Below are 16789 nucleotides of genomic sequence, written 5' to 3'. Positions count from 1 at the left end.
ATGCTACCCCACCCAAAGAAAAAAAAAACTTCAGATAAAAACTTGCCTCTAGGCCCGGCATGGTGGCTCATGCCTATAATCCCAGCAGTTTGGGAGGCCGAGTCAGGTGGATCACCCGAGGTCAGGAGTTCGAGACCAGCTGGGCCAACATAGTGAAACCCTGTCTCTACTAAAAATTCAAAAATTAGCTGGGTGTGGGGGGGTGTGTACCTGTAATCCCAGCTATTTGGGAGGCTGAGGCACGAGAATCACTTGAACCTGGAAGTTGGAGGTTGCAGTGTACTGAGATCGCACCACTGCACTCCACCAACCTAGGTCTGTCTCAAAAAAAAAAAAAAAAAGAAAAAACAACAATAACAACTTCCTGCCTGGGAATCTAGAAACCTAACTGTGTATACACCTGTCTTTTCCCCTTCCCTGCTGATCAGTGGAGGAGCTGCCGTGCTCTGTTTCAACCTGACCCACACACCTCACCCCAGATAGTTTCCACCTTTGAGGGACCTCACACTATTGCTTTTCTTCTCTCTCATTGCTTCAACTTTTTTCTTTCTGGGATCTCATTCCATCAGTGTCAACCTGCCCCCCTCTCTCAAAGACAAAACAAGACTCTGTTAATCCCACCTGGCTCTCCAGCTCCCCTCCTCCTCCCAAGTGCCAAACCAAGAGGGCTGTCCATTGTCACCTCCATCCCCCAGTCACTCCCTGACGCCTGGCAAACTGGCTTCCACCCTCACAGCACCCTTGCCAGTATCACCAATGACCTTTTTGGTCCTTATTTGAGCTTTTGGCAACACTGGAGACCTCCCTCCATTCCTTTTGTTAGATTCCTTCTGGTTCCTCTGGCTGCCAGGGCACGCTCCTTCCCAGCTTTTCTCCCACTGTGTGTGTGTGTGCGTGGTGCTCATGCACACCCTGCAGTTCTTCAGCCTTGTCATTCAACGCACTGTGTGTTGTAGTTGTGTGTTTATTAATGATCTTTCTCTTCAGCCAGAAAGTAAAATGAATATTTTACTATGCATGAATATTTGCTGAACAAATATTCAACATTTTGTTGAATTTTAAGTTCAAATCTATTTTGAAAGGCAAACACAGAAATAATATTTAAGGTTTGCTAGCCCTCTGGCAAAAACAAATTTAGTCATTAAAACCCATGTTCCAGAAATCTACTTTGGCCAAGAGTAAGAGATATTAGTTAATGTGTTCCCTAAAAGGTTATTAATCTAAAACCTTTAGGTTTAGATTAATAGGGAACACGGTGACTCCCAGCCACCACTGGCTCTGTTCTAGAACTCAATGAGTTACAAAATGTCAGGAAGGAAGAAGAGTTACTGGTGCTCCTACATTCCCACTCATGTCAAAAGTGAGATATAGTATTTAGACACAACCCTGGATCTCTTAATACCATCATCAGTGCCACAGGTGCACCCTGCTGATACCCACGTTTTATTGTGGAGTTGGAAAGATGTGACAATTTGCTTATGATTCATTAGAAAATAAACTTGTTTAATTCTATAGAACTGTGATAAATTAAGTTAGTAAGGAAACAGAATGAAAGTGACCTTTCTTAGACTGGCCATTGCTCAGTGCTTCTGACATTTTCAGATTCCTTACCTCTGCTTATTTTTGAAAAACAAAACAAAGCATGAAAGCTAAGTCAGAAGCTAATGAAAAAGTTTATTTGTTCTTTTTGTTTTGTGGAGTCTTGGTCTGTCACCCAGGCTGGAGTGCAGTGGTACGATCTTGGCTCACTGTGACCTCCGCCTCCCAGGTTCAAGTGATCCTCCTGCCTCAGCCTCCAGAGTAGCTGGGATTGCAGGTACACACCACCACACCCAGCTAATTATTGTTTTTTTGGTAGAGACGGGGTTTTGCCATGTTGACCAGGCTGGTCTCGAACCATTGACCTAAGGTGATCCACACACCTTGGCCTCCCAAAGTGCTGGGATTACAGGTGTGAGCCACAGTGCGTGGCCTAATGAAAAAGTTTATCTATGGGTTGGAAGAGATAGGTATGGAATGACTATAATTTTGACTTTTGAGCCTTGAAAATTGTTTATATATTCAAAAATAAAGTAATGGGGAAAGGCAAACTTAAAATACAAACAAATGAAGGAACCTAACTGCATATCACATTGACAACATTAACCACACAGCAAAAAGAATTAATTCAAGTAATTTTTTAACAGTTTCCTTATTATATGTTGTTTATGTGACATATCCTTTGGGGTTGAAAAGATTGGAAAGAAATCTTAAATTTTAATTAGAGTGTTTGTTATTGGGAGTATTACTGATAAATTTAAAACTATTTTGTATATGTCATAGGAGAGAGCAAACAGGTAAATAGTTTAATTTTTTTTTTTATGAGATGGAGTCTCACTGTGTGGCCCAGGCTGGAGTGCAGTGGCGCGATCTCGGCTCACTGCAAGCTCCGCCTCCCGGGTTCACGCCATTCTCCTGCCTCAGCCTCCTGAGTAGCTGGGACTACAGGCGCCGGCCACCATGCTCGGCTAATTTTTTTGTATTTTTAGTAGAGACGGGGTTTCACCGTGTTAGCCAGGATGGTCTCGATCTCCTGACCTCATGATCCGCCCACCTCAGCCTCCCAAAGTGCTGGGATTACAGGCATGAGTCACCGCGCCTGGCGGTGCTTTCAGTTTAATGTTGAAAACCAGGGTTCTCAAATGAAAGACGGGAACTTCAAATGTGAAATGGGAAAATAAGAAATATTCATTTTAGGTTTAAATTGGCGATAAAAGGGTGAAGTCATAATTTGAAAAAAGAAAAACACTTCTGTCCGCTGAAAGAGTCTCACTCTGTTGCCCAGGTTGGAGTACAGTGGCATGATCATGCCTCATTCCAGCCTCGAACTCACAGGCTCAGATGATCCTCCCACCTCAGCCTCCCAAGTATTTGGGACTACAGGCACGTGTCACCACACCTGGCTAACTGCTTTTTAGAGATGAGATCTCACCACGTTGCTCAGGCTGGTCTCAGACTCCTATCTGTGAGCACATGGAGCATTTAGGTTTGGGCTTCTTAACACCATTCCTCACTGTCCCAGCTCTGAGGTGGAAACATTTCTGGAACATTTTGTTGTGCCAGAAAGTGAGAAAGTGCAAAGATTGATTGGAGCATGCCAAAAGGACATAGCAGTCTGCTTGAGGGGATTTATGGCTAAATTTGGAAATTTTGAGCATCCCAAGGAATGATAGCAATGGATTGCAACCTATTGAAAATTTTTTTAAAACCCATGAGTCCAGAGCAATACTGAAAAATAAAAGGAGCAGGAGAAGTGAGACGTTAGGGGAATGCCTTCTCTACAGAAGAGTGCCAGTTAATAAATGCAGGAAACATGATGGAATTAGAAAATCCCCACTTTGTAGTACCAATATGTAATTATTGATTCTGACAAAGATGGATACTAAAGCCATTGAATAAAATGTCATTAGGGGGCCGGACACAGTGGCTCATGCCTGTAATCCCAGCACTTTGGGAGGCCGAAGGGGGCGGATCACGAGGTCAAGAGATCGAGACTGTCCTGGTCAATATGGTGAAACCCCATCTCTACTAAAAATACAAAAATTAACCGGGCATGGTGGTGCATGCCTGTAATCCCAGCTACTCGGGAGGCTGAGGCAGGAGAATCACTTGAACCCAGGAGGCGGAGGTTGCAGTGAGCCCAGATCACGCCACTGCACTCCAGCCTGGGGACAGAGAGTGATTCCATCTCAAAAAAAAAAAAAGTAATTAGGGAACAAATATTCACAAAGTCTCAAAGTATCATCCTATGGATTAAAAGCTAACAGAGAGGGAAAGGTGTCTCTCTACAATGGAGAGATCTGGCAGTAGACACTGCCATAACTAAGTAATCAAAATTTGGCATCTCCAGTTATGGGACAAACTGACATTATGTGCAAAACACAAAATGTCACCTATGAGGTATAATTGCCAAAACTGTTTAATCTGAGTCTGGTCACAGGGAAGCTTCCAGACAGATCCGGATGGTCTGGCATCTTACAAAACAATTAGCTTGAGTTTTAAAAAATAACGTCTTGAAAGATTAAAAAGAAAAATAGATAAAAGAAAAGTCAGGGAGGCTGTTTGGTTGTTTTAAACATGGAGAAATAAAGAGACATGACAACCAAGTATAATACTTAACTCATTTATTTTTTAATGGACAAAGATTATATATATATTTTTATATGGAACATGATGTGTTAAGTAAACATTATGGAATGGCGAAATCAAACTAATGAACATATCCATTACCTCACATACTTAATATTTGTTTGTGGTGAAGAACATTTAAAATCTACTCTCTTCGCAATTTTCAAGTATAAAATATTATTAACTATAATTACCATGTTGTATAATCAATTCTCTGAACTTTTCCTCCTGTCTAACTGAAATTTTGTGTCCTTTAACAAACCTACTCTTCCCCAGCCCCAAAACCCATGCTTAATTCTTAATTGGATACTTAAAATATAAAAAATTAAAACACAGCTGTGGGACAATTACTAAAACTCGAATATGGGCTGTGTATTAAAGAATATTATACTGATGTTGGTTCAGTTTCATAAATGTAATAATGATATTGTGGTTATATAGGAGAATGCCTTTGCTCTTAGGAAGAGCATATTGAAGGATTTAGGGGTAAAGTATTATGATATACGTTACTTATTTCCAAATTATTTTGCAAAAACAAAACAATAAAAAGTAACAAAGAAAAAGCAAATGTAGCAAATATTAACAACTGATTCATCTAACTAAAGAGGATACAGGTATTTATGGCACTAGTCTTTCCATTTCTGTGTAGTCAAAATAGAATGTGAAGTTAAACTAGTTGCTATTCATTGTTGATGTATCTGTCAGATGGCATTCCAGAGAGTTATTGTCCTCAAATAGTTTCTAAAATATGGATAGGTAATTTACATTCCCCCTTTTGAAGAAGTTTTAATTATTGAATAGATCACATTTGTAAAGGATATTTTAAAAATCACGATGGAATGAGCACTCATTACCCACCAAAATAAGGAACACGGAAGACTGTTCCTTCCTGGTGGATCTCCCTGCTGCTAATGTCCCTCTCTTTTCAAAGGTAACCATTACGCTGGATTTTGTGTTTATCATTCCCTCGCTTTTATTTATAGTTTTACCATAATGCCTTAACTTTTAAACAATATGTGCTTAATTTCATATACTTTAAACCTAAGTGGAACTACATTCTATGTATTCTCCTGTGATTTATTTTTTATGCTTAATGTTATGTCCCTGAAGTTGTTCCTGCTGTTGTTTGTAGCTGTAATTCATTCACTTCACTGATTTTTAGTATTCTTCTATATAAATACATCACATATCTTTTAAAAAGCACAATTCTACTCCTGATGTACACTTGTAATGTTTCTGGTTTTTTGATTCCTTCAAACAGTGCTGGTACACATATAAGAGCTTCTCTGGGAATAGAATTGTTGAAGCACAGGTTCTGAACATTTTAAATTTTACCAAAGAATGCTAAATTTTTTCCAAAGTGATTATATTTACACTCCCACCTGCAATGTATGTGCTTCAGTAAATATTTGGTATGCTCATGCCTCCTTAAAATTTTTTTTATTTTAAAATAATTTTAGACATACAAAAAGTTGCAAAAAGAGTATAAGGGATCTGAAAATGAAATTAAGAAAATTTTAATTGCAAGAATATCAAAAAGAATAAAATACATAGGAATGAATTTGACAAAAGAAGTGCAAAGCTTATCCTCTGAAATAATGAAGCATTGCTGAATGAAATTAAGGAAGACCTAAATAAATGAAAAGACATTTATATTTATAAAATTGAAGATATATTAATATTTTTAAGATGACCATATTCCCCCAAATTGGTCTACAGATTTAGCACATCCCCTACCAAAATCCCAGCTGGCTTCTTTGCAGAAACTTACAAGCTGATTATAAAATTCATGTGGAAATTTGAGGGACCCAGAATACCCAAAACATTATTGAAGAAGAATAAAGTTGGAGGACTCTCACTTCCCCATTTTAACTCTAGTAAACTGTATAAGCTACCGTACTCAAGACAGTGTGGCAATGACAAAATGATAAACATGTAGATAAACAAGATGGTGTTAAGATTCCAGAAATAAACCTCAATTCAATTTTGACAAGGGTGCCAAGACAGTTTAACAGAGAAAGAATAGTCTTTTCAATGAATGATGCTGGGACAACTGAATATCCACATGCAAAAGAATGAAGTTTGACCTCTAACTCACATACAAAAAATAACTCAAAATGGATCAAAGACCTAAATGTAGCAGCTACAATTACAAAATTCTTAGAAGAAAATGGGTATAAATGTTTGTGACCTTGGAATACTAATAATTATTTCTTACATATGACACCAAAAGCCTAAACTTTTATACATAAACTGGACAATCCTCAAAATTTAGAATATTTGTACTTCAAAGGACATCATGAAGAAAGTGAAAAGACAAGCCACAGAATGGGGGAAACTATTTGGAAATCATTTATCTCGTACGGCACTATATCTACAATATTCAAAGACCTGTTACAACTCACAGGAAGGGGAACATCACACACTGGGTCCTATTGTGGGGAGGGGGGCGGGGGGAGGGATAGCATTAGGAGATACACCTAATGTAAATGACGAGTTAATGGGTGCAGCACACCAATATGGCTCATGTATACATATGTAACAAACCTGCACGCTGTGCACATGTACCCTAGAACTTAAAGTATAATTTTTAAAAAAACTCAATAATAAAGACAAATTGTTTAATTAACATATGGATGAAGGATCTGAATAAGCATCTTTCCAAAGGAGATACATGAATGGCCAATGAACACATGAAAAGATGCTCATCATTAGTCATTGGAGAAATGCGAATCAAAACCACCGTGAGAGACTACTACACACCCCACTAGGATGACCCATGAAAGAGAGGTAGTAACAATTGTCGAATATGTGGAGAAATTGGAAACTCATACACTGCTGTTAGGAATTTAAAATGGCACAGCAACTTTAGAAAACAGTCTAATGGTTGCTCAGATGATTAAATATAGAGTTACTCTATGATCCAGCAATTCCACTGCAAGATATTAAATGAGCCAGGCACAGTGGCTGACACCTGTAATCCCAGCACTTTGGGAGAACAAGGTGGGTGGATCACAAGGTCAGGAGATCGAGACCATCCTGGCTAACATGGTGAAACCCCGTTTCTACTAAAAATACAAAAAAATTAGCCAGGCATGGTGGCGGGTGCCTGTAGTCCCAACTACTTGGGAGGCTGAGACAGGAGAATGGCGTGAACCCAAGAGGTGGAGCTTGCAGTGAGCTGAGACTGCACCACTGCACTCCAGCCTGGGCGACAGAGCAAGGTGACAGAACGAGACACTGTCTCAAAAAAAAAAAAAAAAAAAAAAAAATCTGAAATGAGAGAGAAGTGAAAATATACGTGCATGCAAAATCCTGTATACAAATGTTCATTGCAACATTATTCATAATAGCCCAAAAGCAGAAAAACCCAGATATCCACCAAGTGATGAATGGATAAATAAAATGTGGTGTATCCGTACAGTGGAATATAAACAATAAAGAGAAAGAAAGTATTGATGCATGCTACAACGTGGATGAAACTTGAAAACATTATTCCAAATGAAAGAAACCAATCACACAAGATTGCATCTTGTACAATTCCACTTACATGAAATGTCTAGAATAAGCCCGTCTATAGAGACACGAAGTAGACTGTGATTGCCTGGGGATTGGGGGTGTTGAGGGAATAATTGAGGGGTTAAATATGTGGAGTTTCCTTAGGAGGTGATGAAAATGTTTTAAAATTGTGGTGACTGTTGTCCAGCTCCATGAATATATACTAAAAGCCATTGAATTATGCACTCTAAATGGGTAAATTATATGTGAACACATGCTTATATCAATCACTAAAGCTGTTAAAAAATCATAGAGTTCGCTAAACCCTTCACTCAATTTCTCTCAAAGTTAACAACTTACCTAACTATAATACAATTATCAGAGCAGGAAATCAATGCCAGAATGATACTATTAATGGAAGATCTCCCCAGTCTTTCTCTTCATGTTGTTTTCCTGTTCCAGGTTCCAATCCAGGTTCACACATTGCATTCAGTTATGTCCTTTTCATCTCCTCCGATCTATGACTTTTCTTCAGTCTTTCCTAGCTTTTCCTGACCTTAAGTGAAAACTAATCAATTGTTTTGTGTAGGGAATGCTTGAGTTTTCTCACAATTTAATTGAGGTTTCGAATTTTGGGCAAGAAAACCATAAAAGTGATACTGTGTCCTGATTGCATCATGTCAGGGAGTACATGAGGTTGATGTTTTATTATTGGTGATGTTAACCTTGATCACTTGATTAAGGTATGTCTGCCAAGTTTCTGCATTGTAAAGTTACTGGTTTCTTCTTTGGAATTGATTTAAAATCTTGTGGAAATATTTTGAGCAGTGGTAATACCCTGTTTTCATCAAACTTTCAGCCACTAATTTTTGCATCCATTAATGGATCTTGCCTGCAATGTATTGTGGTATTTCCAAGGTGATGATTTTCTGTCGTTTTTTCCCTACGTTTACTAGTAAGAGTTCGTTAATTAAATTCTGTAAGGAAAAGCTGTTCCTCCTCATTTATCTATGTATTTATAAATACAGGTCATTTTTATTTTATTCTGTGGGTTATTTCCAACACTATACTGATGATCATTATTATTTTGCTCAAATTTTCCAGCATTGGCCATTGGAGGCTCCTTCGGGCAGGCCCTTGTGTTTTTGTTTTGTTTTTTTAACATATTATCATCCATTTTCACATACTGTTTTCTTGCTTTCTGAAACCATAAGACATTCTAGGTTTACTTTTATTTTTCTGCCTCAACACTGGGATTAACCTTTTTTTCAAGAAACCTGATTCCTTGTATTGAAGAATGGTATTTAGAAATCAAAATTTGGGCGTTAAGTGTGCCCATTGCTACTAGGATGTCATTGCACCTAAGCCCGCTCAGCAGACAGAGCTAGGAAACCAGGTGTATGTATATTAACCCATGAACACACACATATACCTCTTTATTTCTGTATCTACCGATCTGTGTTTAAAAATATGAGTTATTTGTAACTTCTTTCTGTGACAGGAAGAAACCTAGTTCTCGTTATTTACAATATCTTCACGTCTTTGATTTTTTTCTGGTAATTACACAATTACTAACTCCTACCTCTGTGCCCAAACCACTGTCTTATTAACAAAGAAATTCTTAATTTCCAGTGAGACAAACCTCTCCCATGTTTTCTACTTCAGAATTATCTTGACTCTTTTTGGTTCTTTGCTTGGCCATATACATTTTAAAAAACATTTTTTCAAGTAAAATTTAAAAAAAAAAACCTGTTGGGCCAGGATCATGCCTATAATGCCAGTGCTTTGAGAGGCCAACGCTGGAGGATTGCTTGAGGCCAGGAGTTTGAGACCAGCATGGGCAACATAGTGAGTCCCCCATCTCTTAAAAAAAAACAAAACAAAACACTTAGCCAAGCATGCTGGCACATGCCTGCAGGCCCAGCTACTCAGGACGCCAAGGCAGAAGGATAGCTTGAGCCCAGTAGCTCAAGACCACAGTGAGGTGTGATCACACTACTATACTCAGCATGGGTGACAGAACAAGGCTCTTGTCTCTAAATTAAAAAAAAAAAGAAGAAAAAAAGGTAATTTTTATTGGAATTACTTTGAATGTCTAGATAAGTTTGAGGAAAATTCAATTTTAACTTTATTTTATGATGTAGCTCTATTTAGGTCATTTTAAACATAATTAATAGTTTCATCATTTTCTCCATAAAGGTCTTACATACCTTTTGTAAGATTTATTCCTAGATACATAATATATATATAGGTAGATATATATATATATATATATATTTTTTTTTTTTTTTTTAGACGGAGTCTCACTCTGTCGCCCAGGCTGGAGTGCAGTGGCACAGTCTCAGCTCACTGTAAGCTCTGCTTCCCGGGTTCACACCATTCTCCTGCCTCAGCCTCCCGAGTAGCTGGGACTACAGGCGCCCACTACCACGCCCGGCTAATTTTTTGTGTGTAATTTTTAGTAGAGACGGGGTTTCACCGTGTTAGTCGGGATGGTCTCGATCTCCTGACCTCATGATCCATCTGCCTCTGCCTCCCAAAGTGCTGGGATTATAGGTGTGAGCCACTGCGCCTGGCCGATACATAATATTTTTTTAACGTCCTGTAAATTTTTTTTTGAGTACACTTCCTAACTACTGCTTGTGTACAGAAATGCAACTGATCTTTGTAAACTGATTTTGAATTCATCAACTAAATTCTTATTGATTCATCCATTGATTATTTTGTGTTTTCTACACAGACATAGTAAACAATGATAGTGTTATTCTCACTTGTTTTGTTTCTTACTTTGTAATTATAAGCCAAATGTATATATATACACACACACATACATACACACACACACATATATATCTCAGGATATACAATTACAAAATGTGAGTCAGGCTGCACAATATGCATAGAAAAAAAACAGGAAAAAAAGCACAAAAATGGAAGCAGTGAATTAAATAATTATGGATACGTTTTTCTTTTTAAATGTATCGCCATACTGTTCAGGTTTTCCAAAATAAGTATCTATCACTTTCATTATGAGGAAAAAAAACAAACTTAAAAATAAAAGACAATTTAAAAGTAGGGATGATTTACTAAAAACACCCAGTTAGAAATAAAACAATCAAGTAGCTCTGATGTGCCTGCTCAGGACAGAGCCAGCAGCCTGCATAGTTATGGACTAATATACCATGTTATTGTCAAGAAAACAACCTCTTAGATTTCTGCAACTTTGTTTTTCCAGTAAGGGAATGTATGCAATTGACCTGTCAAAGATATACAGTCATCTTTACACTTGATCTTAGCCAAAAAGCCACAATTGCTCTTTAATTCATTTGTTTTGAAAGGTAGCAAACTCTTAATTATCAATACAATATATTTTATCCTCTTTATGAATTATTTATAATAGTTTCTTTTTAGGATGCCTTAACTCATGCTGCTTATTTCCTAAGGATAAACTGGAAATACAGATAATTTGTAACTGGTACTACACTCCCTATTTTACAGATAAGGAAACAGACACTTTAGAGATTAAGTAGGTCCTTTCTCTAATGCCTCTGCTGGCTTCCTCTACCTACCCCATAGTACCTTGTCTCCATCGTGACACTCATCAAAATTTTCTGTCATCTCCATCATAAGCTCCATGAGATTTAGATCTTATTCCTGTTCCCCTCTGTTTCCCCAGACCTAGCACAGTAACTGTGCTAGGCACATAGCACAGTATAGTAGATAGATGATCAATAAATAGCTATCGAATGTTGAATGAGTTTTTTCCTCTCTTTTGTTTCTTTTTTTGTTTTTTTGAAACAGAGTCTCACTCTATTGCCCAGGCCGGAGTGCAGTGGTGTGATCTCGGCACACCACAACCTCGGCCTCCTGGGTTGAAGTGATTCTCCTCCTCAGCCTTCTGGGTAGCTGGGACTACAGGCGTGTGCCACCCCACCCAGCTAATTTTTGTAGTTTTTATAGAGATGAGGTCTCACTATGTTGCCCAGGCTGGTCTGGAACTCCTGGCCTCAAGTGATCCACCCATCTTAGCGTCCCAAGGTGCTAGGATTACAGGCATAAGCCACCACACCTGGCCACAATCCACTTTCAAAAAAATCACAGTGTCTGCCAAATTAAATGTTTGATTGATTGCTTTTGGAAATATTCACAACAAAATTTGACTACATTTGGGTGAGAATTGAAAACAATCAGTGAGTAAAGGCTCCTAATGAACAGTGTTTGGAGGCAAAATTACCTTTCTGTCCACCTTTTCTGGTGTAAAGAACTTTTCATATGGTAAAACATTTTTTTTCTGTTATACCATTTAGGCCTGTTAGTATTACAGCATCTAGATGCTAATTAATTACATGTAATTCTTCATTGAGCTGCATTTATATTAAAAGAAAAGACAGATAAAATTAAGTCAATGTAATTCATAAAAGTCTCTTTATTTAAAGGAAGATTTCCTCTTTTAATCAATTATCTCAACAACAGCTTTATGTGCCTAGAACTACTTTAGATGTGTGTAGAAGTAATTTTATTGGCCGGGCGCAGTGGCTCACGCCTGTAATCCCAGCACTTTGGGAGGCCGAGGTGGGCAGATCATAAGGTCAGGAGATCAAGACCATCCTGGCTAACATGGTGAAACCCCGTCTCTACTAAAAATACAAAAAAATTAGCTGGGCTTGGTGGTGGGCGCCTGTAGATCCAGCTACTGGGGAGGCTGAGGCAGGAGAATGACGTGAACCTGGGAGGCGGAGCTTGCAGTGAGCCGAGATCACGCCACTGCACTCCAGCCTGGGTGACAGAGAGAGACTCTATCTCAAAAAAAAAAAAAAAAAAAAAAAAAGAAGTAATTTTATTATAGACAGAGACAATGATACAGTATTAAAGTTTCTTAGTTTCTAACATATTGAGAATATAGCAATCATGACTAATTCAGTTCAGTTTATTAAGTTGGTACATAAATCTGACATTCATTGAGGTGTGCCAGTGCTGTAAATACTGTGCAAGATGGTCACTGTATAAAAATGAGTAAAACACTACCAAAAAGCTCACAGTCTAACGTGGTATCTTTGAACATTAATATATTGGTTCTTTCTTTTCTCGTATATGTTTTGTTGCTAAATTTAGGGTAAAGAAGGCTTATATTAATTTGGTCAAGAGCTGTAGCCCAAAGCTTAATTTTTTTCCAGGTGGCCTGTTGAAGCCATTAGCAGCAGCACTTTATGTGCAAATAGAATTCAGTGAAGGAAAGGTCTCATACACTCAGCTGCTTTTATCTCATGTACCAGAATGTTCCCTGTATTTGTGTCAGGGGTGGGAGGTGATGGGCAGTGTTATGAAGAAAAGGATATCTGATATTTCCTCCTCATACTGTGATGGGGAACATAAAAAGGAAAAAGTATCTGCTCTGTAAATATCTTCATACAGTTGGTACCCAGTGTCAGCAGACAGTGAACTCAAGTCTGTCTCCTGTGTGTGTGTGTATGTGTAAAAGTGTGTTAAAAGATTAATTTTTTTCTTCTTGGCAGGTGTCCTTGTAGACTTGGGTCTGGAGGAAAATGGGACAGCCCATCAGAGAGCAGAAAAATATGTTGTTCGTCTAGACAATGAGATTCAAACCAAGTTTGAAGTTTTTATGAGGAGAGTGAAACAGAACCCGTACACACTGTTTGTGCTAGTTCATGACAACTCCCATGTGGAACTAACGAGGTGATTGGTTCAGAGTGAGCAAATGGAGTCTCCCTTCTACAGGAATAATTGTTACCTAATGAAATGTGTTAAATGTGGCCAGGTGTGGTGGCTCACGCCTGTAATCCCAACACTTTGGGAGGCCGAGGTGGGTGGATCACTTGAGGTCAGGAGTTTGAGACCAGCCTGGCCAACATGGTGAAACCCCATGCTACTAAAAATACAAAAATCAGCCAGGCCTGGTAGCACATGCCTGTAATCCCAGCTACTTGGGAGGCTGAGGCAGGAGAATTGTTTGAACCCAGGCGCTGGAGGTTGCAGTGAGCCAAGATCACACCACTGCACTCCTGTCTGGGTGACAGAGTGAGACTTTGTCTCAAAAAAAAAAAAAGAAAAGAAAAGAAAATGTGTTAAAGGTGATTCCAAAGCCCAGGGACCCTAACGTTTGCCGTCTTCTTACTGATAACCTTTTCCTACCCTTTTCTTGTTTCCTCAGCTTTTCTCATCGATTTCACGTTGGTTTTATGTTAACTACATATGTTGGTCCATTTTCATGCTGCTGATAAGGACATACCTGAGACTGGGAAAATTTACAAAAGAAAGAGGTTTAATTGGACTCACAGTTCCTCATAGCAGGGGAAGCCTCACAATCATGGCATAAGGCAAGGAGGAGCAAGTCACATCTTACAAGGATGGCAACAGGCAAAGAGAGAATGAGGAAGATGTAAAACCAGAAACCTCTGATAATATCATCAGATCTCATGAGACTTACTCACTGTCACAAGAACAGCACGGGAAAGACCCGCCCCCGTAATTCAGTCATCTCCTACTGGGTCCCTCCCACAACATGTGGGAATTATGGGAGCTACAAGATGAGATTTGGGTGGAGATACAGAGCCAAACCATATCTTTCTAACCCTGGCCCCTCCCAAATCTCATATCCTCACATTTCAAAACTAATTATGCCTTCCCAACAGTCCCCCAAAGTCTCAACTCTTTTCAGCATTAACTCAAAAGTCCAAAGTCTCATCTGAGACAAGGCAAGTCCCTTCTGCCTATGAGCCTGTAAAATCAAAAGCAAGTTAGTTTCTTCCTCGATACAATGAGGGTACAGGCATTGGATAAATATAGCCATTCCAAATGGGAGAAATTGACTAAAACAAAGGGGCTACAGGCCCCAGTAGGAACTCTGTGTGGTGGATCTGACCCCACATTTCCCTTCCACACTGCCCTAGCAGAGGTTCTCCATGAGGGCTCCGCCACTGCAGCAAACTTTTGCCTGGGCATCCAGGCATTTCGATACATCTTCTGAAATCTAGGCAGAGGTTCCCAAACCTCATTTCTTGACTTCTGTGCACCCACAGGCTCAACACCATGTGGAAACTGCCAAGGCTTGGGGCTTCCACCCTCTGAAGCAACAGCCCAAGCTGTACATTGGTCCCTTTTAGTCATGGCTGGAGCAGCTGGGACACAGGGGTCCAAGTCCCTAGGCTGCACACAGCACATGGCCCAGCCCACAAAACCACTTTTCCCTCCCAGGCCTCTAGGTCTGTGGATGGGGGGGGCTGCCATGAAGACCTCTAACATGCCCTGGAGACATTTTCCCCCATTGTCTTGGGGACTAACATTCGGCTCCTCATTACTTATGCAAATTTCTCCAGCCAGCTTATGCAGGGAAACTCCCCCTTAAAATACTATCAGATCTCGTGAGACTTTTGCTATCACAAGAACAGCGTGGGAAAGACCTGTCCCCGTAATTCAGTCATCTCCCACTGGCTCCCTCCCATACCACATGGGAATTATGGGAGCTACAAGATGAGATTTGGGTGGGGAAACAGAGCCAAATCATATCACTACACTCTGGATGAATTAAAGATTCCTGAAAAAATTTTGTTTTAAGAGCTTGGTAGAACTCAGCTTTGTCAGAGAAAGGACAGCAATAAGGAAGTTAGGATGAATGAGCTCCTGGAAGGGTGATGTGCTTCCCTCTCTGCTCCAACGCACTTTTGCATTTGGCCTTGCTTCTCTTCCTTCCTCTCCCACTATTTCTGCTCTTCTTTGCCCTTCTCTTTTCCCTCTTGCGTTTAAAAGCAGTAGAGATGCACTTTCATGACCTGAAATCTTCCCCAGTTCTCCATTTTAAACAAGAGAGTATCATATTTACTGGATGAAATTATTATTATTATTATTATTATTATTATTATTATTGAGATAGAGTCTCGCTCTGTCACCCAGGCTGGAGTCCAGTGGCGCAGTCTCGGCTCACTGCAACCTCTGCCTCCTGGGTTCAGGCAGTTCTGTGCCTCAGCCTCCCAAATAGCTGGTATTACAGGTGCCCGCCAGACATCTGGCTAATTTTTGTATTTTTAGTAGAGATGGGGTTTCACCATCTTGACCAGGCTGGTCTTGAACTCCTGACCTCGTGATTCACCCGCCTTGGCCTCCCAAAGTGCTGGGATTACAGGTGTGAGCCACCGTGCCTGGCCTGGATGAAGTTATTAGTGAAAGAGAAATTGGCAGGGTGTGGTGTCTCACACCTGTAATCCCAGCACCTTAAGAGGCCAAGGCAGGTGGATTACTTGAGGTCAGGAGTTCAAGACCAGCCTGGCCAACATGGTGAAACCCCGTCTCTACCAGAAATACAAAAAAATTAGCCAGGCGTGGTGGCACATGCCTGTAATCTCAGCTACTCGGGAGGCTGAAGCAGGAGAATCACTTGAACGCAGGAGGCAGAGGTTGCAGTGAGCAGAGATGATGCCACTGCACTCCAGCCTAGATGACAGAGAGAGACTCCATCTCAAAAAAAAAAAAAAAAGAAGGAGTCAAATGTGGAGCCACTTTTGCTCCCAGATCAAATTATAGTAATTATCTGGTAGGGGACATCTTTGCTCCTATGGATTAAAAGGCAAATCGGCAGGGGTGGGGGATGGCAAATAGTCATCATGTATTACATATCATGGTTTGTCCTCACCATGTAATGGGGAGAGAAATTTCAGGCATGATCAAGCATTGATAGATTTTCTTTTCTCCAGGAGATGCTGAGGTTAAGAATCTGGAAGTTTTTGGTTTGTGGTAGGGAAATGTCAGAATTGCAAAAGCTCTTATTCAGAAGCCAGAAAGTGTTGGATAATCCTCCACAATCTGAAACCTAGGTATAAACCAGGTGTATAAACCATACATAGGTATAAATAAGATCTTGTAGAACTTGTTAGATTTCAAAGAAAGGAAGGAAAGGAGAGAGAGAGCGGGAAAAGAAATTTTGCCCACATCTGTTCAGGTCTTGGTAGTCTTCTATGAGCAGGAATGGCTCATGGACCCTGTGTTGCCCAGGCTGGAGCGCAGTGGTGTGATTTCTGCTCACCGCAACCTCCTCCTCCTGGTTCAAGCATTTCTCCTGCCTTAGCCTCCCAAGTAGCTAGGATTACAGGCACACACCACCACACCCAGCTAA

At 39.9% G+C, this 16789-nt stretch overlaps 1 protein-coding gene across 1 annotated transcript in view; it reads left to right on the top strand.

The window, feature by feature from the left end:
- The window catches only part of GREB1L (GREB1 like retinoic acid receptor coactivator), a 301032-nt gene that overhangs the window by 234356 nt on the left and 49887 nt on the right, over positions 1-16789 (top strand). The window contains exon 16 of the mRNA XM_026456017.1: positions 13179-13359. Within this exon, the coding sequence (XP_026311802.1) occupies positions 13179-13359 (181 nt within the window). The remainder of the gene's footprint in view (positions 1-13178; positions 13360-16789) is intronic.

The sequence above is a fragment of the Piliocolobus tephrosceles genome, chromosome 18 (genome assembly GCF_002776525.5).
Source record: "Piliocolobus tephrosceles isolate RC106 chromosome 18, ASM277652v3, whole genome shotgun sequence".
NCBI lineage: Eukaryota > Metazoa > Chordata > Mammalia > Primates > Cercopithecidae > Piliocolobus > Piliocolobus tephrosceles.
Note: the sequence above shows the minus strand (reverse complement) of the source record. Positions and strands in the feature narration are given on the sequence as shown.